General features: G+C 43.1%; 1 protein-coding gene across 2 annotated transcripts in view; it reads left to right on the top strand.

Moving 5' to 3' along the window:
• Window positions 1-27,107, top strand: part of ATP7A (ATPase copper transporting alpha) — a 76,881-nt gene that overhangs the window by 4,343 nt on the left and 45,431 nt on the right. For both annotated transcript variants that reach the window (XM_063432063.1, XM_063432064.1), the window contains exon 2: window positions 5,497-5,637. In XM_063432063.1, coding sequence (XP_063288133.1) covers window positions 5,518-5,637 — 120 coding nt within the window. In that variant the 5' untranslated portion in view covers window positions 5,497-5,517. The remainder of the gene's footprint in view (window positions 1-5,496; window positions 5,638-27,107) is intronic.

The following is a 27,107-nucleotide window of genomic DNA, read 5'->3' as shown; positions in this document are numbered from 1 at the left end:
AGGTCGTGTGGACGACGGGTACGTGGTCGTGCCCACTGTGGGAGTACCGTGCTTGTTGGCAAAATTGTTATTCTCAGGTAGGAGTAGTTGCTTTGTGGCTTTCCGGCCCTCCTCCGCCACGGCCGATAATGGTTCGGCTATGTCGTCGTCTCTGCTCGCCGTTGGCTTGGCTCGTTGGTGGGGTGGGTAAGAGCTCTTGTGGTTGGCTGCGATGTAGGGTATGGAAGTCGCAGACTCCTTCAACCCCTTGAGTCTCCGTTCGACAGCCTCGTTGTTTGTTGTGGGCTCAATGAGGGAATAGCCTTTCTCATCGGCCTCGTGGCACCTGGCGTCCGCCATCTTGTGCGCTGCACCCAGGCCCCCGATCGGGGCGGCGGTGTTGCTAGGCCTGGACTGCATAGCCACTGGTTGAGGACCGGGATCACCCCCACCGGTCCATAGGGGGGGGGGGCAGGGCCGGGTCCGCCCGGTACTGGGCCTCTGGCTGGGTGCCGTCAGGCAGGATAGTGGGGCAGCGGCCGTCCACCCCACTCACCGCCGGCAAGGGCCTCGACTGAGACGACAAAGACCTCACCTCCAGGGGACTGAAACTCGAGGAGCCGTCCTCGCCCTGGATCCAGCGTCCCCTTAGCACTGAGGACCACTGCTGTCGATATATGGTTAGTTTGTTTTCCATGTTTATTTGCTTTAGGATTTAGTGAGTTGCAGGAGCCGGTCTCACATGCGACCTTCCAGCTCGGCGGTCCGGCCCTGCCCCACTATCCCAAATCTTTATGCATATTTAAATAACTGGAGCTTTTTAGTACCACTCCAATGGCCATAAAGTGGAAGCTTTCCTGCCACGTCAAAGCAAATCTCATAGGTGAGTCCTACGCTAACAATTCACCTTAGTTCTTTCAGCTTCAGGTAAAAAAAAAAAATCTCAGGAACTGCGAGGGATATTTTTCTAAACCCCTACTTATTGCGGCGGCAATGACAATAGTACACATCAGCCCCAATACATGCAATAACAACAAAAAAATAAGTTACTTGCGCAGTATATAAAAAAATAAAAAATAAGATGCCACCCATATTGTTATAAAAAATGTAGATGTTTTTTGAGCTTGCAGCCACTTCCCTTTAATTCCTGTAGTGCTCCAGCAGGAATTGTAGGATGCTTTGTTTGCCCTTCTCAGGACACGTGTATTTACTGGGAATTTCACCGCCAATGTATTGGATCACTGTTTAGGTGAAATGTATAATTTCCTTTAAGGGACACTGTAGGCACCCAGAACACTTCAGCTCATTGAAGTGGTCTGGGTACAGTGTCCATATTGTCCTTAGTGCTGCAATGTTAAACATTGCTGTTCCAGAGAAACTACAATGTTTACATTGCAGCTCTAAGTCTGCACTCAGTGCCACTAGAGGGCTTCCTGCTTTGAAACGGACCTTTTGGTTCGGTATCTGACACTGCACGTCCTTGCGCTCTGCAATGGGGAGGTCTGAATTGCGTGCGCGGCATTTGCCACCAGTGCGAATTAGTGACATTTAACTCTCTCTCATGATGTATAATTCGATATGACAGTGTTCCCTATGTTTATTACATTGCTTATGTTTCTTTTGTTTAAGAACTATGATTTCCTGTAGCGCAGCATGAACCGAGTTAAGGCAGCAGTGGCTACCCATACCTGGCATGTCTCATGCCTCTAGCCGCGCATACGCATTCGGCTCCACTCTGGAGCTGACGTCGACGGGGAGGAGAGATCACCTAGGGAGCCTGGCGCTGGATTAAGGTAAGTGTCTGAAGGGGTTTTAACCCTTCAGCGCCGAGGGAGGGGGGCACTCCAAGAGCCTATAGTGCCAGGAAAACTGGTTTGTTTTCCTGGCAATATAGGATCCCTTTAAGACTCCCTACATGTTTAATGTCTCAAGCTGAACAAAATCAACGTGACCCAGCACATTAGACATCTTTTGTTCGCATGTGTTATTAATTTTTTATTTTATTTTTATACCTCTATAAATATGCCTAGAACCTTGCATAGCTAAGTATCTCTTTCTCAATAGTTAATCTAGACATGTTCTGCTTACCGGTAGCTTGTATTCTACCCGACATTGAAAATTGTACAGTATACTCAAATGCCTTGTACCTATTATGCTTTTTCCATTTCACTGTCTTGCCAATGCTGTTGGGGCATTGTCAGATTGTCTGTTCAACTTATGCACACAAAAATAAAGAATTTAACAAAAAAACAAAAAAAAAAAACCTCAGCATATCTGAAAAAGTGAAAGACTTAGAGTCGTTTACTTGAGTAAACTGAATGAAGTACCCCCCCCCAAATCTTCTTCTATTTTACGTTTTTTGTTTATATATGTGTGATATGTTTTATTAAAATATTTTTCAGTACAAACAGGGAGACAGCCACTCAAAATTCCACAAAAGAATAAAACAAGGGACAAAACCTAGTGTGAAATGTGACCATTTGAATCCAATTTGTTATAGCTGCATCAGTTTTCAATGTACACTGTTGCTATATACCTTGCTATGGTTCCTCATAATCATTGAAGATTATTCTTTATATAACACAGCAAAAATAATTATAAATGCTTGGTTTCCAAGAAAATACAACAATCATGGCTACAAGACATTTTATAAATGTAATAATAAACAAAACAAAAGTATATACAGTAGCAAATGGGAATAAGTGTGGTAGCACTAAACGCCACAGACCACCTGAGTGGAAACCCCTTACACCACTCAAAGAAATGCAAACATATAATACATACAATATAGTAGGTGGATCACACTTCTGTAAAATATACAAAGTAATATTGTCTGTACAAATAATATATAAACGGGAGTTGGAGTCAGGTACTCACTAGCCCAGAGCCAAATCTCAACATATGGCTCTCATGGATAGCGCTGTGGGACTTTTCTTAAGGATGTCCCTTTCCTATTTCCAGATGACCTTATGGTTGTTCCGGCTGAGCGTCAAATAAAAGCTCCATAGATAAGATGATATCCTATGAGGATGAAACTTTATTGCTCCACAATTCGGAGTAAAAAAAAACTATAAAAAAAACTCTTCAGATAAAAAAAAGAAGGAAATAATAAGTGTGTCTATAACAACTTATGGCTATAGGGCTCTATAAGTCATAAAGTAAGTCCTGCCAATTGGCAAAGAAGTCCAAATAAAGATGTCCGACTGGTTTAATCTGCTACCCGTATGTCTTTGCAATTACAATAAAATGTAAAAACAAATTAAATCCACCAGGGTATCTTTTATATTTGTGATATAAACACACAGAGAAAATAAAGTTACTGAAATAGTGGTGTGCTGTAAGCAAACTGTTTTTTCAACTTTATTTTGCGTTTATTCCTCTAATATTGTTTCCTTACTGTGGAAATGCATGCAGCTAGTGACTAAGCAGAAAATGAAACTGCTGTGTCTGAAGCAATGTATTTATTGTTGGATGAAGTGTTCCCTACTGTTCTCCTTAACCCCACATATAGCGGTAGACTTTAGAACCATGACATGTGAAATATTTTGTAATGGACAGATTATTTGAGCTCATATATTTCAGCAGCCAAACCGTTGGACATTGCTGGCTGTGTTCTCATAGTCTTTACAGGGAATTAACTGTACAGTATAACAAAGAAAGCAATTGATAACGATTCAAGCAACACTTTTGCATGATGGGAAAGATCTTCCGCTGTATTTATATTGTGCACCAACGTGATATAAAACCAGTAATTTTTTGTTAAATGTTATTGACTAACTTGTTTAAAAGGTTAATGGCAATATATCCTTCAATAAATGTGTGTTTTTTTTTTTCTTTGATGGCAGATAAGCCGCTTAACAACAAATTATGCATTTGTTATAAAAAGGAAATATAGACTTGTTATATCAATCTCACTAATCCATAGCTTCAGTTAAAGTGGTAGTAGACTGGAGACTTGTATATGTGGCAAACAGGATTCAAAGTTGGAAAATAGTCATCACGGACAAACATGCAGCAATATGAATACTCTTGGCAGGACTGCAGTTGGGGACTACAGTTCTCAACTTGCCCTTGACTGCCTGAGCTGCATAGCCGTTAAAGTTCCCTTTAGTTTGCTTCCCTGGTTTAATAGGAGTTGTATTGTAGGGCACAGCCTAGCATAATCTATACTTGCGTATGGGGTGATTTCAGAGCAGTGGATACTTCCAGCTGACTATTTCCTGCCACGACTAACAAGATGTCTTTAAAGATAAAGGAAGGAATTTTGAGACTTGAACTCTGCTCAGAACGGCAGACTCACACAGAAATTCCATGGCTGATGAACTTTTCTCAATGCTCTGCTGTTTGCACATGGCTAAACTGTTCTGTTTGCAGAAAACACTCTAGTTTGAACTTTGCAATTTCCCTTTTTTGTATGACTAGTGCGAGGAAATCTATATTTGCGTTAGTGCTTTTAATTTTCCAAGTTCTGAAACATCTGACATTGCGAACTTGTTAAAACCAGCTATCCAAAATCCCTTAGTGAAGAACAAACGCCCCAAACGTCTGTAAACTAATAAGTTTAAATGCAATGAATATTACTTCCATAGCTTTCAACTCCATTGCATAGATATTTGGGTGGTTTACATGCAGGCAGGCCCATAAAACTTCTTTATTTGAAATTTTTTAAACCGCTTTGTTAAATACTTTGTGCGATTATATCCAGTGCTGTGGAATCATAACAAATATAAATCTCTCTTCCGTACACCTTGTACCAAGACATCAGGGGGATCAAACTTTTAAAAGCTGACAATACAGGTTAGTTTATTAGTATAGAATTGAAAACTGAATCTAAAAAATTTAGTTGTGACCATAGCTAAACTAGCGAATTGTTACAAATCTATTTGTTAAAATCTTGTGATTTGGTTTTAATTTTTCTACAATTCTGTGTTGCTGAATACATTCAATACTACTTCTATTATTGTTAGAATAAGTGAGATTTTGTACATTTGCATGTGTATCTCCATGTGCAATTTGTATATATATCTCCCTATCCTCTATATCTATGTCCATGCATGTTTATGTATCTTTCATATTTCTCTGTATTTTAAAGTATTATATTAGTTTCTTCGTGAAGTTATAGCACTTTATTGTTTCCAATAAACTAAAAGGGTTAATATGGTATTATAATAGTGTAAACAAGGTAGATGCAAGCATTAGGTTTGTTTATGTCACTGTGAAGGTCTTTTAGAATACGTTGTGATACAGTTCTCCGTTTGCATGTACTGACACGGATTGGTCAGTGTAAAATCAAATTAGGGAGCAGTCCTGGCAGAATTAATACAAGACATGCACAGCTCATAGGACATTTCTGCTAGTATAGATGCATGCAACAACACAACAGATAGGATTCTCATTTCAAAAGGAGAAGGCTTTAAAGGTAAATTTTATGGTTACCTTTGAAGTATAAATTAATCTTAGTATCGCTGTCTGTTAACTCAGCCTAATATGGGTCTTTTTTTTTTTTTTCCTGTTTAGTGACGTGAAGACCGAAGCAGGATGGAGGCTGATATCAAAGCACTGCTGGTTATTATCCCTGTAGAGGGCATGACCTGTAATTCCTGCGTCCAAACAATTCAGCAAAAGATTGGGAGTCTCAATGGAGTTCATAGTATTCAAGTGAGTAATAGGTCACAGACCACATAACTTATAAATAGTTTTGTTGTACGTTCTCATTCACTTTAGCTTTTGGTTCAAACACGATTAAATTATACCTAGGGTACCTCACAAAATTAAATACATTTGAGATATAAATTTAATCTATAAATGAATCACCCCCTCCCCCCAATGATCTGTTTTTTCAAACTGTGTACTGTATTGTGATTGATGTTACCCATGCATGTTATTATATCTGCGCAGCTTCTAATCTTTATCTCTTAAATTACCTTTTAGTTTTTAAGATCAGCATTTCTTTGTTCTTGAGATGGCAGCTGGGCATACATATTCGGGGATGCCCAAGATTAGTGTGAGTTAAGTGCTTTGACAACAGTTGCAACTACCAGCTGCTGCTATTTTTTTTTTTTTTTTTTAATTCTTTATTTTTGTGGGTTTGCAGTAATTCGAACTTGTTTTACATCAGGTGTGTATAGAGGAACATATGTATATAATACAACTGCATATAATCCATTTGCACTTAACACATTTAGCAAAAACTTAACATATTTAAAATATTTGCACCTTTGCTAGTCAACCCGTTTTTAATTTTTGACATAGGCTTCTAAACCCCCACTTGCTAGGCAGTTTGATTCGGTGCTGCGATCTTGGAGGGCGCTTGTACCCAGCTATAGGAGCTCGGGTGTAGGATGCCAGGATTACTTTTGCGTGCGAGCTCTAGGTTGGTCAGGGGGTGGGGTGGAGGGGGGAGGGGGGAAGTAGTTGTGGTCAAGGGGGGGGGGGGGTGTCATCTTGCACTTAATTACCAGCTAGTTGCTTTCGGAGCCAGTTGCGATCAATTTAAGACTTTCCATGCTATCAGCGATATGCGAGTAGTCTAGGTTTCATTTTTAAAGAAAAAATGAATTGTGTAAACTAAACCTTAAGCACATTATACACACATAGTCATCAATTATAAACAGTATGTGGGTTTAGACTGCGAGTCCACTTTGCGGGTTTGCAATAGTGTGTAGCGGAGTCCAATTGTGGGTGGTATGTCCACTAGAAGAGTCTCAGGTTAAGGAGCCTGTCGCCTTCGGTGTCACTGCTCTGGGGGCGAACGGGGTGATGTCTTCCATGTTCCATATTGGGCGGGCGCCCACTGGTGCTGTCGGCAATGAAAGTCCTAACGACTGTAAGAAGGTAGATGCCTCATTGATGTGTGACATGGATAACTGCTTTCCTGCACGTTCCGTCATAAGGCGGTGTGGGCCCCATTTGTAGGTGATGGAATTCTCTCTTAGCTGCATGGTAACAGGACGAAGTGCTCTGCGCCACATGAGAGTCTGCCTGGATAAGTCCCTGTATAGCGTTAGGGTGTCACCCTCAAATGTAACTGTAGGTGAGCCTATTGCAGCTCCCATTAGGGCCCCTCGGTCTGAGTCCCGTACAAACTTAATGAGCACGTCCCTAGGAGCTTCCTGGGGTGCCTTCTTCGCTTTAGGGAGGCGAAAGCATGAATCCATACCTGCTTGTTTTGCCTGCTTTGGGACTAGCAACGTGGCTATGAGCCTCCTGCAATAGTGTGGCAGTTCCACAGTAGTAACCGTTTCAGGAACTCCACGGATCCTCAGATTCCTTGCTTTGGCCTTGTCCTCCATGCTTGCCATTTGGGCTGTCAACGTGGTGCATTGTTTTTGCAGGGATCCCAGCGTTGCATCTGTGGCCGCTTGTGCCACCCTGGTGCCTTTAAGGGACTCTTCAATGGACACTACACGGCTATTGAGTGTCGAGACCTCACCTCTCACTTGTGCCATATCTGCGTCGAACATCGCTTTGATTTCCGCCACTAGTGCCTTGATGTCGGCCTTTTTTGCTGGGGCCGCATCCCCTAGGTCTTGTGGCGGCAGAGGTCGGATTTGTAGCTTCCCGGGAGCGGGCTTAAAGCCTGGTATACTTTCCTCGTCCGAGGATTGGGAGGTATAGGCCTCCTGCGGCGCCATGTTGGCGGGCGCGTGTCATTGCGCTTGGCGCATAAAAGAGCTTATATCCTGGGAGCCGGGATCCAGATCGGCTCGGCTCTTCTTCGCCTTCTTCCCCATGGTGTGCGGGGTCAATGGACCGGTTTTTGGGTCTCGGGGTGTATTTCGGCCGCTGAATTAAATGGCTTAGCGGGTTTCGAGCACGGAGCTGTCGAGTGGTGCGACTTGCTCGCTCAGGCGCTGGCTCCGCCCCCCCAGCTGCTGCTATTTTAATTCAGCCCTTCCAAATACCTGCACTACTGTTGCAGAGTTAAGGAGACCGAAATTGCATGATTCTGTCTCCCCAGCTCCTTCACCGGCATATTTACATCTGGAATGCAAACTTGTATTCCTAATACTATAGTCCTGAAGTGGCTATTTAATTCCCTGGCCCCATCTCTGATCGAAGTAAAATGGTGATTTTATTCATCTTTTCTCCCAAGCCGCACCAGTCTCATTGTGATTGGCCCCACCAAAATGCTGTACTGCTCCGATCCGCATTTTTTTTTCTTTTAAGAGGGGCAGATATGTAGAAATACGATGTACAAATTAGACAGAATAAGCATCCGTCTAAGATTAGGCACATAATATGTTAAATTAACTATATTATAAAGAAGATAGTAATTAAATATTATGGTAACAGTAAAATATCTATGATATGTTCTGCAGTTGAGTTTAGAATACTTTATTTTTTTTTGTTGTCAATCTTTCTTTTATTGAGGCAGGAGTTGAATGGGGTACAGAATCGAGAAGAGGGGATGCACAGTATTTATACAGAGTGGGATCACTTTAACACAGTAGTACATCTTCTTCGAATGGCAGCCTCATTTTATATTTTATATTAAGCAAGCTTTCAAAAAGTTAATAACACGCATAAAGTAGCAGTTATGAAGGTAGTTTGAACTAAACGATTATATTAAACATGCTTTCCAGACAATTAATAACACATATAATAATATTTGTCGCTAATCTATAGGTTTAAAGTACAAGTCATGAATCAAACTTAGGGAATATGCGACATTAGGCTATTGGTCAAGTAGAGTTTAAATGTTAGGCAGGCTAAACCATTGCCTCTTGGTCACCGAGAGGCGCATAGTATTGATACTAAAACATAAAAAGTACAGTGGAATCGCTGAGGCAAGCTTGTCATGTAGCATACAGCTATCTGGCAGGCAGCAGTCTCAGTTAGGGCATGTTGACCGGCTTGTCAATCTAGGATAAGATCTGTCTAGTGGCATATGCTATATCATAGTTAATCTATGTATTCAGGCCAGGAAATATGTCTAACGCATATGTGAGTGCATGTTTGTGGGTGCCATGTGAACTTCGAGTATATAAGGTTATAATATAAAGTAAGATTTGAAATAAAACAACATTCCATATATTAGCTATTCGCTCAGTGTGCTACCAGGCATGCATGTTTGCAAATTGTCATAGTCATAGGTTTATTTACAGTTGAAGTATCTAGCGAGGCTTCACATAGATCAATTGAGGGACTGAATTATATTCATTCGGTTACGCTGTTATTCATTTATGTATGAGCTTACTACGTTTGCAGGTACATGCAATAAGCTGTGTGCCTCAAGATTGTAACAAGAAATGAAATGCATAATGCTAGCCTATATTTAAACCTTCACACGTGTTTAGCTGTATCTCACATAGCTGAGTAGTGATGTCAGGCTGAGGCATACTAGGTTATCGTGGAGAGACAAATTAATTACTGAACATATAAAGAGGCAAAACAAAAGTATAACATAGTCATGCATTGTGCAGGATGGGTCCCCTGAGAGGCATCGAACTGCCTAAAGGTATAACCTGGTCAAGTCCTCCTGTATCGGCAACCCGCATGTGCACTGCCGTGGGGTATGTACTCTGGTGTTTGAGGGCTGCAGGTTAAACGTGTGGGGGTCTGCGCATCCAGGGAGCATCTGACTTTATTACGGCAGTTTAACGACCGATGTTTAGGTCCAGGAACAGGTGCTAGGAGGTCTCTCCGGTGATCTGGTTGGAGCGTCTTGTCCCCCCATCATCAGCTTAGCAGGGCAGCTGCAGCGGACGGTAGTTTGCTGGAGTTAGGAGTGAGAGTGATCTTTAGGTAGGTATCGTGTCAGTTCTCTGCTGCCCGGCATGTGCAGGGGGGGGAGGTTCACGGCCTTGGGGTCGGTCAGCCAATACCTCTGCTGGGCATTGCTCGAGACAGCATCCGAGGGTATCGGTGAGTGGCACGGGTGTACGGGTGTTGTATAGCCTCTCCCCCGCTCCAGGCCTTAATAATGGTCGGCACTGTTGGGCCACAGACTCGGGAGCTCTGAAAGGCCGGGTCTTTTCCTTGGCGGACGCTACGGAGGGGCCCGATGTTTTTCCACCGCCTGCGGTGTGTGGCCCCCCGGCGGTGTGGCTTGTGCCCAAGAGGCGTGAGCCTCATGACCTTCGGCCTAGATGGGCCCTTGCCTTTGCGTGCAATTTTCGTTGCTGCGCCCGGGGAGGGGTTGGTCCGGCCCGCTCTCCCGCTCTCCCTCACCTTCTTTCTGGAGGCAGGCGACGGTTGAGGCGTCCGCCGCTCCAGCATCTCCCAGAAGCGCTGGAATAATGCGTCTATCCGCTCATGTAGTGGCTGGTAGGGCGCCATTTTAGGCGCGTGTTCCTCCCCCTCCATCTTGCGGTCGGGGAGTATGCCTCTTTGGGTCGTCGGGATATATTGCGACTTGCGAGCCATTGCTGTGCGGACCGGGATAACCCCCGCCGGTCCATAGGGGGGGGAACGTGGGCTCTGCATAGTTTCCGTAGCTTGTGATGGCGGTGGGGGAGCGGCCGTCTCCCCTGCGCCAGTCGTTTGTGTAGGCCGCAGGAGCCAGGATGGAGATTCCGTCCGGGTGTGCTTCATGAGTGATGTCCCCAGGTGAGTCCCCGTTTCATGTGTCTTGTTAGGGTCAGTTTTGTGACTTTTCTCCGTTGGAGTAGGCAATATTTTAGGCTTATTTTGTCGTTTGGTGCGGAGCCCCAGGGAAACACGACCATTCGGCTCTGCGGTCAGGCCCCGCCCCTAGAATACTTTATATACGAAACATATTACTTTTTTTTTTTTACTGTCTATCATGGAGACAATATGTTCCTGTTGAATCAATGCATCTCTATGGGGAAAGTTCAGCGTCTCCATGCAGAATGTGGAAACGCTGATCGCCAGAGCTGCACACCTTGCAGCACTGACCCAGGAACCACCTTTGGTGGCCGTCTGAGTGACAGCCACAATATGTGTTACTAGGCAGTTATGTAAACAATGCCTTTTCTCAGAAAGCTTACAGTGCTAACAGTGCTCTTATATGCTATATACACCAGTACCAATACATGAAGCTGTAGTGGTTCTGGTGACTTTAGTGTCCTTTTAAAGTAGGTGCAAATAAACAAATGTAATATAAAGAAAAACAAATTATCCTCTTTGCATTTCACTTTTTTAATGATTGTCAAAGAACCAGGTTGTGGTTAACATTGTACAGCCTTTTCTGATCTTCCACAATCTCCTGCCAAACAATGGTTTATGAGATATATGTAGTCATTTAATTCAGGAAAAGTAAAAAAACCAAAAACACATCCCTCATATTCTAAGTTTATTGAATAGCCTTATTTCATGAAAATACCTATAGAGCGCATGTAAGGATATTTGTTCCTCTACTGTTGCCTGTCTTCTATTAGTGTGTTTGCTTGTTAACATGTTTGCATATTGTGCTGACACTGATGTGCTTCACCTATTCCCTGTTCATTGATGTCTTAAGGCACGTTGTCTGTGTGCAACAGAAATAGCACCCAACCCATTATTGACACACAAGGGAGCATTCTATTTAGGTCAACCTTATAATTAGCAGTCAAAAGATGTGTCCATAAGAGAATGCTTACTTGAATTACTGTAAGACTGAAAGGTGGATGTCATTTTTATAGATTGCATACACCCAAAGCATTATGAAAGATGCAAGCGATAAGTACGGTTTGTTTCAGATGATTATGATAGCACTTCAAAAACCATACAATGAAGGGATCTGTAGTGTAACTGTTTCTGGCAACAATTCTTTGTGCTTTATAATATCTGTGTCAAAGTGACATCTGAAGGAAGATTGTATTTAATGCATGTGGACATGGCAAAGCTACAATTCTTACTAAAGCTTATTAACACAATGCTAGTGTTATTGAAAGCACAATCTAAAATCATTTTGGTAAAAAATGCATTTTCAATAATTGACTAGAATTCAGAACAGAGTAGAAAGACAAAACTGAGTAAATATAATTAGGTGTTTAAAAAAAAAAAAAAAAAAATATATATATATATATATATATTTTTTTTTTAATGAAAATGAATGTTTTATGAAAAAAAAAATGCATTTAAACCCTTCTAAGTAAAACTAAGCATGTAAAGGAACACTATAGCATTAGGAATACAAACATGTATTCTTAATGCTATAATGTCATGAGACCTATCCGGGTATTCATCCCGCTGCTGTTACGAGTATGAGGGTTTCAAAGGTGAGTTTTATTTGCCTTTCAGCTTTCGCCACATTGTACTCCGTGCTGCTGCTCTTTGGCTGAGATCATCAAGAAGAATTGGAAGACTACTGTGCATGAGTGGCAACATACAGCCCCCCTCTCTCCCAAACTATATAATGGTTTAATGTGAAAGCAAAATAGTTTACATTATATAAATGGCAATGCTACTAATCTGTTTCTATTCCACTTAATATTATTTAATATATTTTAAAAATTGCTGCACTCTTAGGACTTGCAAAAGTGTAATTAGAAAACGACACTCATCTGTTGAAGCGTTGAACCCCTGTGATCGGCGTGTCCTGAAAACTGGTATCTACAGCAAAAGAGAAATCAAGTTCACAAGTGTGATTCGCGCATTCCCAAGCAGTATTGTAGACATTGCAACAATTATCCCTATTTTTAAGAATGTGTAGTAAGTGAAAATATTCACAAACAATGATAATACCCACAATCGATCTCAACCTAGACCCCATGCATACAAAACCCATTCACACCTCCTGCTTCTAGCAGCTGGTGATGTCTCTCTCAATCCAGGGCCCTTCACCTTCTCTACACACACACACTAATAAAACAACAAAAAACACACAAACCTCATCACAATACCCTGCCCTTTACCCTTACTTACCAACATTCAGTGTACACTCTGGATAGCCGGCTCGATCTTCAGTAATTTAAAATCAACAGCCATACACTACTTTTTTTTTATCTCAAACTCACTCACACTACTTGCACTAACAGAGACCTGGCTGTCCCCCTCTGATAGCGCTACTTCTGCCTGTTTATGTTTTGGTGGGCTACAATTCTCTCATACTCCCAGACTCAACTGCAAAGGAGGTGGTGCCCTATCCTTTTCTCCTTTGGAAGTTCACACTTACTGCCTATTTAAACCCACTCCTTTAAGAATTGCTATCATCTACCGCCGCCCTGGTCATCCTAGACCAGTGATGGCGAACCTTTATGAGCCCGAGTGCCCAAACCGCAATACATGCCAAATTTTTTTTCCTTAAAGTGCCAACACGGCAATTAAACCTGAATATTGAGGTTTAAGTTTAGAAAAAACAACTCGTACTGTTGTCCGAACTAATTAACAACTTTTGTTTTAAAAGAACACAACAACAGAGAGTTCAATGATACAAATGTTAAATAATGATATAAATAGATAAAATTACGCTTATATTTATTAGTATCTCCAAAAAATGCAATACATACACACACAGACTGCTGAATACATACACACAGTCTGCTGAATACACACACACAAGACTGCTGAATATAGAGACTGATGAACACACACACACAAGACTGCTGAATATAGAGACTGATGAATACACATACAGACACACTGCTGAATACACACACAGAGACTGCTGAATACACACACAGAGACTGCTGAGTGCACACACACAGAGTGCTGAGTGCACACACACAGAGTGCTGAGTGCACGCACACACAGACTGCTGAGTGCACGCACACACAGACTGCTGAGTGCACGCACACACAGACTGCTGAGTGCACGCACACACAGACTGCTGAGTGCACGCACACACAGACTGCTGAGTGCACGCACACACAGACTGCTGAGTGCACGCACACACAGACTGCTGAGTGCACGCACACACAGACTGCTGAGTGCACGCACACACAGACTGCTGAGTGCACGCACACACAGACTGCTGAGTGCACGCACACACAGACTGCTGAGTGCGCGCACACACAGACTGCTGAGTGCGCGCACACACAGACTGCTGAGTGCGCGCACACACAGACTGCTGAGTGCGCGCACACACAGACTGCTGAGTGCGCGCACACACAGACTGCTGAGTGCGCGCACACACAGACTGCTGAGTGCGCGCACACACAGACTGCTGAGTGCGCGCACACACAGACTGCTGAGTGCACGCACACACAGACTGCTGAGTGCACGCACACACAGACTGCTGAGTGCACACACACACAGACTGCTGAGTGCACGCACACACACACAGACTGCTGAGTGCACGCACACACACACAGACTGCTGAGTGCACGCACACACACACAGACTGCTGAGTGCACGCACACACACACAGACTGCTGAGTGCACGCACACACACACAGACTGCTGAGTGCACGCACACACACACAGACTGCTGAGTGCACGCACACACACACAGACTGCTGAGTGCACGCACACACACACAGACTGCTGAGTGCACGCACATACTGCATTGAGGGGTGTAGTGTTTGTGTTTGTGTGAGTGTGAGGGGTGCTGTGTGTGAGGGGTGCTGTGTGTGAGGGGTGCTGTGTGTGAGGGGTGCTGTGTGTGAGGGGTGCTGTGTGTGAGGGGTGCTGTGTGTGAGGGGTGCTGTGTGTGAGGGGTGCTGTGTGTGAGGGGTGCTGTGTGTGAGGGGTGCTGTGTGTGAGGGGTGCTGTGTGTGAGGGGTGCTGTGTGTGAGGGGTGCTGTGTGTGAGGGGTGCTGTGTGTGAGGGGTGCTGTGTGTGTGTGTGAGGGGTGCTGTGTGTGAGGGGTGCTGTGTGTGTGTGTGTGGGTTGCTGTGTGTGTGTGTGTGGGTTGCTGTGTGTGTGTGTGTGGGTTGCTGTGTGTGTGTGTGTGGGTTGCTGTGTGTGTGTGTGTGGGTTGCTGTGTGTGTGTGTGAGGGTTGCTGTGTGTGTGTGTGTGGGTTGCTGTGTGTGTGTGAGGGGTGGTGTGTGTGAAGGGTGGGGTGTGTGTGTATGAGGAGTGCTGTGTGTGTGTATGAGGAGTGCTGTGTGTGTGTATGAGGAGTGCTGTGTGTGTGTATGAGGAGTGCTGTGTGTGTGTATGAGGAGTGCTGTGTGTGTGTATGAGGGGTGCTGTGTGTGTGTATGAGGGGTGCTGTGTGTGGTGCTGTGTTACAGTCCATAATGAATGCAGTGACTAGGCTCATCTTCCTGTCCGCCCACACATCCCACGCCTCACCCTTCTGTCAGTCCCTACATTGGCTTCCTATAAAATATAGAGCTAAATTTTAAATTCTGGTTCTTGCTTTCATATGTCTACATAATGCTGCTCCCACCTATCTATCCTCCTTAATACCCAAGTATGTCCCGTCTAGGCCCTTACGCCCTGCTGAAGACTTACGTCTATCTTCTGTCCGTACTCCCACCTCTGCACGCTTTCAAGACTTCTCGAGGGCTTTACCGTTCCACTCACTTTCCACCTTAGGTGCTCACCCAATCTGCACTCCTTCAAAAAAATCATTAAAAACCCACTTCTTCATAAAAGCGTATCAATTAAACTGTTAATAGCTCCCGACTGATTCCTCTCTTGTAGCTGTCATTAGTCTTCTACTATCCTTACCTTTTGTGTCTCTTTACCCCACTCCCTCTAGCATGTAAGCTCATTGAGCAGGACCCTCAACCCCTCTGTGCCCAACTTCTCTGGTTACAACTACATGTTTGTTCGTCCACCCACTGTAAAGCGCTGTGGAATTTGTTGGCGCTAAATAAATATCATAATAATTATGACACAACTGTAACAAATATAAGAATATAGTGTTTATGATCGTGCACATATCACTGATTAACCCCTTAAGGACACATGACATGTGTGACATGTCATGATTCCCTTTTATTCCAGAAGTTTGGCCCTTAAGGGGTTAAATACTGTTACGGTTACTCCCAGGCTAGCTGGAAGCTGGACCGCTTGGAAAGTCTGGATCCCAGTTTAGAGAGAGAGAGAGAAGCCGCTTTGTCTCGATACCCAGAAGGATCCTGTAAGTGTAGAACAATCCCACTAGCTATTTTACAGCTAGGATACTCTTTCCCCACAAAACGAGTCGAGGCTGCGATTTGAAGGTCAAACAAGAACTGATTTTAATGGCACACAGGGATCGGTATTTATGCAAACTCTCAGGTCCAGGGACAGCCCCCTCTGGACATGAAGGGATACAGGGATAACACAAGGCATCAACCAATGAGAATACAATGTATCATTTGAATTTGATACCGCCCAGCTTGGAGATAATGAACCCAATGGTTACAGTAATACAATTATCTCCAAGCGCCCAAAACCCATGTTTATTTTCCACACAGAAAACACATTAAAAATACATTCAACAGTTTCATAGATATTTCGGCACTTTCACCACTCATTTTATAGCTCTGGTCCGTATGCACTGATCTACCGAATAGCGACTCAAACCCACGAACCCGTAGCTGTATTCCGTCGAAAGAAAGTCAGTTGGTGTATTTGGGTCGCAGGCTGAAAATGGCAGCCAAGCCAACAATAGGCAGCGGGACCTCGGCGTCAACTCGTGGAACTAATACCGGCCAGAGTTGTGCCCGAATCCCCGCTCTCTGCCTGGATGTGGTCGCTGTTCGGTATTCGAAATTAGCCCTCCGTGAAGGGCCACTTAGTCTGCGGTTAACCGCAATGTTCTATCTTCTAATTGCTGCCACACGCCAGATTGAAGGTGGCACGAACGGATATATACTGGGGCCGTCAATTAGCCTGCGGTTAACCGCAAACCGCAACTCCCTGGGTGAGCAATTGATGGCACACGCTCTCAGCTGGGTGGTCGACCGTTCGGTAGTTGGAGAGGTGACCGGGGTTAAGTGGCGGCACACGCCAGGAGCTGGGTGGTCGGTTGTTCGTTTGACGAACCGGGGTATTTATAGTCCATTCGGGAAAAAGATTTAGTATTCACGTACCGAAGCCAAAGTATCATAACATGGTCAATATAATCCAGGGTAAGTAACAGTTTTGTAACAAATACCATGACGATATATATGTGCACATTAGCAACGAATCTAGCTCTACATCGATAATCTGTTATTTAAACATTTATAGGAGACCTATCAGAAAACAATATAAATCAAGGTCAACATAATAATACACCTTTGTCACAACTTTTATGTATACCCATAGCAAATAATGCACAGCAAGCCGGAGGACAGAAGACATAAAATGTAAAATGAAGAAGAAAGAAGTGGGGGAAATTTTTTTTTTTAATAAAAAACATGTATTCTTTTATTCAATTATTAATTAAATATTACATGACTGTAAGTATGTGTTTACACACAAAGTAAAGATCAGTAAATGAGAAATGATTTCCAAAATCAAAAATATTTCAGTTTTTCTCCCTATAAAATATAAAAAATAAAGTCATCTGGATGTTATTAGGGAAACCTGAAATGTTGACTAGAATCAATTAAACCATTTCCACCGCTTTGTTGATGACATTATTGTAATTTTTCTGACTATTTGATTGAATGGTTTTGCAGTGATGACCAGGGTTTTCTGTTAACTGCTTTTATTGCTAATGAAAGCGACTGGCTTTAGTTTTTAATTGGATAAAATGTTGTCTTTTGTATCCGTGTGTCTCAAATAAATGCAATTAAGGTCTCCCCTCCAGGCCATTTGGGAAACATGACGTGGATTATTGAATATAGTTCAAAATTAAATTTGCTTTTCCCAGATGCTGTTTTATTTATTTTATTTTTTTTCTACAAGTGAATTCAGCATTAATTTTGTTGTACTGTACATGTTTGGAAATGTGCTTTTGCAAAACTTAAGTTCAAAAAACCCCCAATGATTTTTTCAATGGCACAGCTATTCAACAATTGGATGTAGTTTGCAAAAACTTCCCAAACACCTGTTTAGAAAAGAAATATACATCACATACTCTGTTCCTATGTGCTTGTTAATGCACATAGGTCAAGTTTGAATCACATGACTGCAGTTTAGTTTGTAAAGCCCACATGGCCAAAAAGTTTAGTAGTTTTACCAAACAATGGCGTGGGGAAGATGTATAATCTATGACTGCTGTGTGATTCTTAGTTTTGTTTCCAGTAAAATAAATAAAAGTCATGCAGACAGTTACAAAAGGTAGCCTTTCTTTTGAAAAGACTTTTTTAGTTATTTTCTCAATTCTATAAAAGAGCCCCAGTGTTCCACCCCAGCTGGTACTCAATTTTTTTTTTTTTTTAATTCTTTATTTGTGAATGAGCATTCAGGTGGACAGACAGATATCCAACGTATTTTTTCATACAATAAGGGTTAACATACTATAGCATATAGCAAAACAAAACTTTGCGCAACAGTACTATATCTTTTTGACCAAGGTAGTTGTGTGTTGCACGCAGACAACGTATGTTGCGCAGCCCCTTATAGTTAATTTGTTCCTTCCCACCAGATCCCGGTTTCACGTTATGTTATTTTAACTTTTAGTAACCGTTCTAATACGCTAGTTAGGCCTCAAGAAGTGGGTGGTCCCAAGAGAGATTTGTTTTGTGGTGTCGACATCTCTTGTTATATGACGGTGCGCAGAGTTGCTATCGTGCGTTAAGTCTATCCCTTCATGCTGCTGTCCTGTAGGCATGAGCAATAGAAAAAGATTAGATGATCATTGTAAAATAGAGGAGTATGCATTGCCTTAGCTATCCGTACGTAGTGTAACTTAGAGACCGTCAATGTAGCCATTTTTGCTTGGATGTGTTTTTTGTCCAATGCCTGAGGGTGTGTCTTGTGTAAAAATGTCCCCTAATAGGGGGAATAAATAATGAAATAAAATACAAGGAGAGAGAGAGAGAGAGAGAGAGAGGAATGAATAAAGAAATAGGCTTCTGGCAGGAGAGTATCACGGGCAGGCGACGAGGTGGAGGGGCGCCAGGGGGCCGGCCAGCGATGAACCACCATTGGTAAGGTGCCCCAGATTCCGGGGGATCTCGCTGGTACTCTTTTTACAGGCAAATTTACACTGCTTTTCTAGCAGAACTACATAGTACCTTTCTTCTGTTACCCAATCCCCTCCCCTAAGCAAGTATTGTGCAATAACTTTTTCTTTGTTGTTAGAACGCATTTAAGACATGGGAGACAAAAAAAATCAGGATGCTGACACATTTCAACCCTAATTCTTAGAATCTGTTGCAATATGGTAGCAAGAACGGGTAGGAGCCTCATCTGATTCTAAGAGAGAAAATACAATTTCCACTGTAATTTTTCTTTCTTGATTTTTAAGCATGGTTCTGTTGTCTTACAGGTATCACCTCCACTCACAAAAGTGAGAACAAATAAACATAATTATGATATTTTCAAGAATATGACTGCCCATTCTTTATATAATCATTTGACTTATAAGTAACACTCAAGTTAACATTGTATAATGGGAACGTAATACTACCTGGTAATCTGAAACATCACGCAAATCTCACATTACAGCACCATGACAAAAAATGGTCCCTGACAGAGGAAAACACGTCTGACAGCTCTTTGAAAATCACCTACTGAAAGAAAAGACTTGTAACCTCTAGAAAATCTAATTTAAATGACCAAAATATGATCCAAAATAATAGCAGTGTTTTTTTTTTTTTGTAAGAACCCTTTAAAGCAGGGGTTCTTAACCTTTTTAGTCTCACGACTCCCCTGAAACTAAACTTAAATTTACACCTCCCTTTCTTCCCGAAAGCAATTAATATTGGATAAAATATGTAATTGATATGGAGATGTTATTCTTATAATATATTGTACATTTTTACGCTTAAACCCCCCCCCCCCCCCCCCCAAAAAAACCAAACACTGCAGTTTTTCAATTCCATCACGGCCAAGTTAGCATGTGAATACATATTCAACATATTTGTTGGTGTACTTCCATTGTTGTTGTTGATATTTTCTTTTCGGGCACAGAATTGTAATATATATTCTTATAACAGCAGAGTTATTAATGTAACAGCTTCTGGCATTGAAGAGGAAAGACAAACTGTTGACTAAACTAACAATAATTAAAATTAAACGGTATTGGAAAAATCCATTGTTGCAGTCATTCAGACTGTGCATTAAATTTGAACAATAATGGTCGCCGAGTGTGGAGTTACCGTGTGACTGTTCTTCTAATGTTCTTGCAATTGTTTTAAGCAAGTGTCGTGTGAGTCATTTCCTGCATGGGGGTTTGGTAAAAGATTAAATTAAATGGACAGTTAGACTTCATTTTACCAAACACAACCGCACACAAAAACAGCAGTCTTCGTTTTACCGAACACTTTGATTTACATGATTTTTGCTTATACGGATCCCTCTAACATTTCTTTTAACGGAACACTATAGGGTCAGGAACACAAACATGTATTCCTGACTAGGGATCGACCGATTATCGGTTTTACCGATATAATCGGCCAATATTCGGTATTTTCGGCAATATCGGTATCGGCCAATAAGGATACCGATATTGCCGATAATACCTCCCAGGACCGCCAGGCTCATTACAAGCCCGGCGGTCCTGGGGGGGGCGGGCAGCAAGCGTTTACTCACCTCCCAGCAACTCCTCCAGCTCCCCAGTGTAAATCTCGCGAGACCCGCGGCCAGCTCTGACGGCCGCGGGTCTCGCGAGATTTACACTGGGGAGCTGGAGGAGCTGCTGGGAGGTGAGTAAACGCTTGCTGCCCGCCCCCTCCCCCCCCCCCCCCCCCACAGCAGCCTAAGCCAATGCCACTGACTGGACCCCCCTCCCTGGCAAGGCAAAAAACAGGGAGGGGGGACAACAAAAAAAATTATAATAATAATTAAACATATAAAAAAAATATTAATTTAATACAAAATAATAGAAAATGCCCCCTCACACACACACTCTATTATTATACACATACACTACACAAACACACTGTATATAATTCAGTGTGTTTGAATAGTGTGTGTGTATATAATGCAGTGTGTGTGTGTGTATAATAATGCAGTGTGTGTTTGTATAGTGTGTGTGTGTGTGTGTGTGTGTGTGCGTGTATAATAATGCAGTGTGTGTTTGTATAGTGTGTGTGTATATATAATGCAGTGTGTTTGTATACACACACACTATACATTATATACGCGCACACTATACAAACACACACTGCATTATATACACACACTATACAAACACACACTGCATTATATATACACACACACACACTATACAAACACACTGCATTATACACACACACACACACACACACACACTATACAAACACACTGCATTATACACACACTATACAAACACACTGCATTATACACACACTATACAAACACACTGCATTATACACACACTACACAAACACACAGCATTATACACACACTACACAAACACACTGCATTATACACACTACACAAACACACTGCATTATACACACACTACACAAACACACTGCATTATACACCACACTACACAAACACTGCATTAATATAAACACTAGACAAACACACTGCATTATATAAACACTACACAAACACACTGCATTATATACACATGTGTGTTGTGTAGTGTTATATAATTCATTGTGTGTTTGTGTAGTGTGTATATAATTCAGTGTGTGTTTGTGTAGTGTGTTTATATAATTCACACTACACACACTCTGCATTATATACATACACTATATAAACACACACACTCTGCATATATAAACACACTACATTCACTATACACACACTACACAAACACACACCCTTTGCATTTAGTATATACAGCATTCACTTACACACACACTGCATTCACTTTACGCACACTACCCACACACTACACAAACACACTAGACAAATACACACTGCATCCACTACACAAACACACACTGCATCCACTACACACACACACTAAACAAACACTGGCATCCCCTACACACACACTACACACAAACATACACAGCTCCCCTGTCTAAACACACTGCATCCAATACACGTGGCATGTATATTTTGTGCATTTACCTTTAGAAATAGTTGTTTATTTTCCAAAATGGTAAATGTACAGAATATCGGCAAATTATATCGGCTATCGGCCTGAAAGTTCACAGAATATCGGTATTGGTATCGGCTCTAAAAAAATCAAATATCGGCCGATCCCTATTCCTGACCCTATAGTGGTAAAACCTCCCTCTGACCCCCTCTTGCCTCCCTAAATATAGTGAAATCTTACTTGTATTCAAGTTGCAGCTGCTGGCTCTGCCCTGTCTGCTTTTGACCTGCTTGCTGTCTGCTGACATCATCAGAAGTGATGTTCTGAGCCAATCACAATGCTTCACCATAGGATTGGCTGAGACTGACAAAGAGGCAGATCAGGAGCAGAGCCAGCACAAGTCAATAACAGCACTGGCTAACCTGCATCTCCTCATAGAGATGAATGGACTCAATGCATCTCTATGAGGAAAGTTCAGTGTCTGCATGCAGAGGGTGGAAACACTGAATGGCAGTTCTGATCACTGTGCAGGACTGCCCCAGGAAGCACATCTAGCAGCCATCTGAGGAGTGGCCAGTTGAGTTATCACTAGGCTGTAATGTAACTGCATTTTCTATGTAAAGACTGTGTTTAAAGCAAAAAGCCAGAAGGGAATGAGTCTACTCCCCAGAACAAATACAATAAACTGTGGTTGTTCTGGTGACTAGTGTCCCTTTAATCATGGTATCGTGACTTGACTGTATCTAAACAAAAAATATAAAGTGATTACAAATATGTCACTCCTCCCCACTAACACCTTTGCACCTACCAGGCACACCGTACAGGTTAAGAACATTTGCTTTAAATAAACCTTTTTATACCCCTATAGGCTACATAGTCTGGTTTCTAAAGGAATTATCATTTTCAAGATCCTTTAGGCAATAAAGATGGTGGAAAGTGGAACAGCACAGGATCGGGAGAAAATAACACAGAGAATGTTTAACCCCTTAAGGACACATGACGTGTGACATGTCATGATTCCCTTTTATTCCAGAAGTTTGGTCCTTAAGGGGTTAAACTATAAATATGGCTCAAATAAATTACACCTATATTCACACCTGTATCTGATCATGCCAAGTTCAGAACCAAATCCCAGAGTAGTCACCCCCCCACGGACAAAAAAAAGAAAATCAAAACCCCTGACATTTATGACCATTAGACCATTTATTGAAAAGACATCTATAAAAACTTGGATAGTATGGCCAGTGGTGGGTACTAAATAGATGCAGACTGCTTCTTCTCAGATCATCCCTGTCATCAACATGCCAAACATGTTTGGGCTTGTTAAGAAGATGGCGCTTGTCACATTTCAAATATAACAAAAATGAGGCTTAATTATTATTCTGTGGGTAAATATTAATATTTGTATTTTTTTAATTTTTTTTGGATATGTGTCAGGATTACAAGTTGATCCAGCATGCAGTACTGTGTCACACCTAGGACTAAGGATAACATATAACTGGACCTTAGAATGGCCGGACTTAATGTCTCCAAGAATAGTCAAAATACTTGCCGAGGTCAGGGACACAGAATCAGACACAAAGATGATGGAAAGCTAAAAGTCAAGGATACCAGATATCAGGAAAGTCAAATACCAGAAAATCAAGATCAGGAATGCACTCTGATAACCATAGGCATGAAACCACGACAGGGCAATGAGCAAGAGGAGAATTGGGTTTAAATACCCCTCCTGTGGATCTGACCTTTGACCCCAAAGGCAATTACCAGGTTTCCATGTGCATGATTGCTGCTCAGCACAAACCCTCCTGTGGATTTGATTGGCCATGACCGGCCTTTGACCCCAAAAGTAATTACCAGGTTTACGCGTGCATGATTGCTGCTTGGCTCAACTTTTCCTGTCAGGATGGTAATGTTGCTCGGCACAACTTTTCCTGTCAGGACAGTAAATGCCATTAACCACATTTTTATGTTCGGATAAATACGTGACAATATGATACTGGAAAAAGGCTAATGGGCGTTAACATATCGAAGAGATTGACTAATCAATTAAGAAGTACAGGCCATATAGCTGAAGCCAGACATTCAGGCTTTCCAAGTGTAGAATCTCACACCTTGCAGCATATTATGATACATCTTTCCCTTTTCACATTCCTATGAAATTGACATTACCCCTTCTGACCTCTGTGGGGGTCCCAGCTTCAAAGAGGGATTAAGGCTATAAACCTTCAATACAATCAAAATAACCCCTTTTGACATTGACAATACCACCTCCACCAGGCAGGCACTACACAAATTACATTAAAGGGACTCTATAGTCAACATATAAAAGCAAGAAAGACAGGTCCCCCAGCCTACCTTCTTGCTTTTATATGAACTTTCAAATATAAAAAATAATTTTCGATGCTTTTTTATATTAAAAACTTACCTCCGTTCCAGCGCCGAGCTCCCAGCCATGCCGCGCCCCCTTTTTCGTCAAAATGACGAAATCGCGAGGCCCAATAGGACGCTTCTCTGAGAGAAGCGTCATCGCGATGTGGTGCGCATGCGCGGCTTCGCGCTGCACCAATCGCGTTCTTCATAGAGCGGCATTGTCAGCCGCCCTATGAAGAAATTCAGCGCTTTACCGCGCATGTGCGCGTTCGCGAGCTGAGCTGTCTGACTGACCGCTCAGCTCGCTTTCTAAAACTATCAATAAGGGGGGGGGACCTACTGTCCCACCCGGGCCCCACCCCTAAACAGTGGGTGGGGGCCCTAAAACTAAAAATAAGGGGGGGACCTACTGTCCCCCCCCCCGGCCCCCACCCCTGAGCGGCGGGTGGGGCCCTAAAATTATCAATAAGGGGGGGGACCTACTGTCCCCCCCCGGCCCCCACCCCTGAGCGGCGGGTGGGGGCCCTAAAATTATCAATAAGGGGGGGACCTACTGTCCCCCCCTGGCCCCCACCCCTGAGCGGCGGGTGGGGGCCCTAAAATGATCAATAAGGGGGGACCTATTGTCCCCCCCGGCCCCCACCCCTGAGCGGTGGGTGCCCTAAATACAAAGGGGGGGGGGACCCTAGTTAACCCTTCCCCCCCCCAAAAAAATTATCTCCCTACCTACCCCCCTCACCCTAAAAATAATGAGGGGGGACCTTTAACTAAAAACCTGTAAAAAAAAAAAAAAATGAGATAAAAACAACTTACCATTCGATGTTTTCTTTCTTCAAAAATCTTCTTTCTTCAGCCCCCAAAAAGGCCAAATAAAAAGCCATAATAACCGACGCAATAAAAAAAAAAAAAAAAAAACCCGAGCGCAAAAAAAAGAATCCATCTTCACCCATGGAGGGCTCCGCGCAGACTGAGCTTTATAAGCCTTGCCCCGCCCTGCAATTAGGCTAAGAACACTCTGATTGGTGGGTTTAAGCCAATCAGAGTGCTCTTTGTCATTTTACAAGCGTGAGAAAGTTCTTTGGAATTTTCCCATGCTTGTAAAATGACACAGAGCACTGTGATTGGATGGATTTCAAGCCATCCAATCACAGTGCTCTTTGTCATTTTACAAGCGTGGGAAAGTTCTTTGGAATTTTCCCACGCTTGTAAAATGACACAGAGCACTGTGATTGGATGGATTTCAAGCCATCCAATCACAGTGCTCTGTGTCATTTTACAAGCGTGGGAAAGTTCTTTGGAATTTTCCCACGCTTGTAAAATGACACAGAGCACTGTGATTGGATGGATTTCAAGCCATCCAATCACAGTGCTCTGTGTCATTTTACAAGCGTGGGAAAGTTCTTTGGAATTTTCCCACGCTTGTAAAATGACAAAGAGCACTCTGATTGGCTTAAACCCACCAATCAGAGTGTTCTTAGCCTAATTGCAGGGCGGGGCAAGGCTTTATAAGCCTTCCCCCGCCCTGCGGTGCTCAGTCTGCGCGGAGCCCTCCATGGGTGAAGATGGATTCTTTTTTTTGCGCTCGGGTTTTTTTTTTTTTTTTTTTAATTGCGTCGGTTATTATGGCTTTTTATTTGGCCTTTTTTGGTGCTGAAGAAAGAAGATTTTAGAAGAAAGAAAACATCGAATGGTAAGTTGTTTTTATCTCATTTTTTTTTTTTTTTACAGGTTTTTAGTTAAAGGTCCCCCCTCATTATTTTTAGGGTGAGGGGGGTAGGTAGGGAGTTAATTTTTTTTTGCGGGGGGGAAGGGTTAACTAGGGTCCCCCCCCCTTTGTATTTAGGGCACCCACCGCTCAGGGGTGGGGGCCGGGGGGGACAATAGGTCCCCCCCTTATTGATAATTTTAGGGCCCCCACCCGCCGCTCAGGGGTGGGGGACAGGGGGGGACAGTAGGTCCCCCCCCTTATTGATAATTTTAGGGCCCCCACCCGCCGCTCAGGGGTGGGGGCCGGGGGGGGCAGTAGGTCCCCCCCTTATTTTTAATTTTAGGGCCCCCACCCGCCGCACAGGGGTGGGGGCCGGGGGGGACAGTAGGTCCCCCCCCCTTATTGTGAATTTTAGGGCCCCCACCCGCCGCACAGGGGTGGGGGCCGGGGGGGGACAGTAGGTCCCCCCTTATTGATAATTTTAGGGCCCCCACCCGCCGCACAGGGGTGGGGGCCGGGGGGGGGCAGAAGGTCCCCCCCTTATTTTTAATTTTAGGGCCCCCACCTGCCGCACAGGGGTGGGGGCCGGGGGGACAATAGGTCCCCCCTTATTTTGAATTTTAGGGCCCCCACCGCCCGGGGGGGGGGGGGGGAGGAGAGTAGGTCCCCCCCCCCCTTCAACCACTATTGTGGACAGAAAGCGTCCCTGTGGGTTCGGGCTTCTGAACTCGGAAGTCCCTCTGGTGGTCGTCTGATTGACTGCAACAAGAGGTGTTCCAAGCTTCCAATGTAAACACTGCATTTTCTCAGAAAATACAGTGCTTACAAGAAAAAGGCTGCAGGGAGCTGTAGCACTCACCTGAACAACCTCATTAAGCTGAAGTTGTTCAGGTGACTATAGTGTCCCTTTAAAGGACAATATTCCACAGTGTAATAATGAATTATGCACCCTTGCCGTGACATGCCTTGTGGACCATATTTGTCAGATAGTGGAATAATACAGTAATGGGTGTTTTTAGCAAACATAATTTTGAAACTTCATAACCTTCTTGCTTAATATTTAAATGGACACTCCAGACACCAATACAACATTAATGCATTTATTAAGTTTTGGTGCCAAAATCTTTATAATTTCTGGTCAAAATAAATGTTTTGCAGAATGCTGCACCATAATAAGCCTGCCTCTTTAGCCCCCAGTCCAGAAATAAGAC

The sequence above is a fragment of the Pelobates fuscus genome, chromosome 9, assembly GCF_036172605.1.
Source record: "Pelobates fuscus isolate aPelFus1 chromosome 9, aPelFus1.pri, whole genome shotgun sequence".
In the NCBI taxonomy this organism is placed as follows: domain Eukaryota; kingdom Metazoa; phylum Chordata; class Amphibia; order Anura; family Pelobatidae; genus Pelobates; species Pelobates fuscus.
Note: the sequence above shows the minus strand (reverse complement) of the source record. Positions and strands in the feature narration are given on the sequence as shown.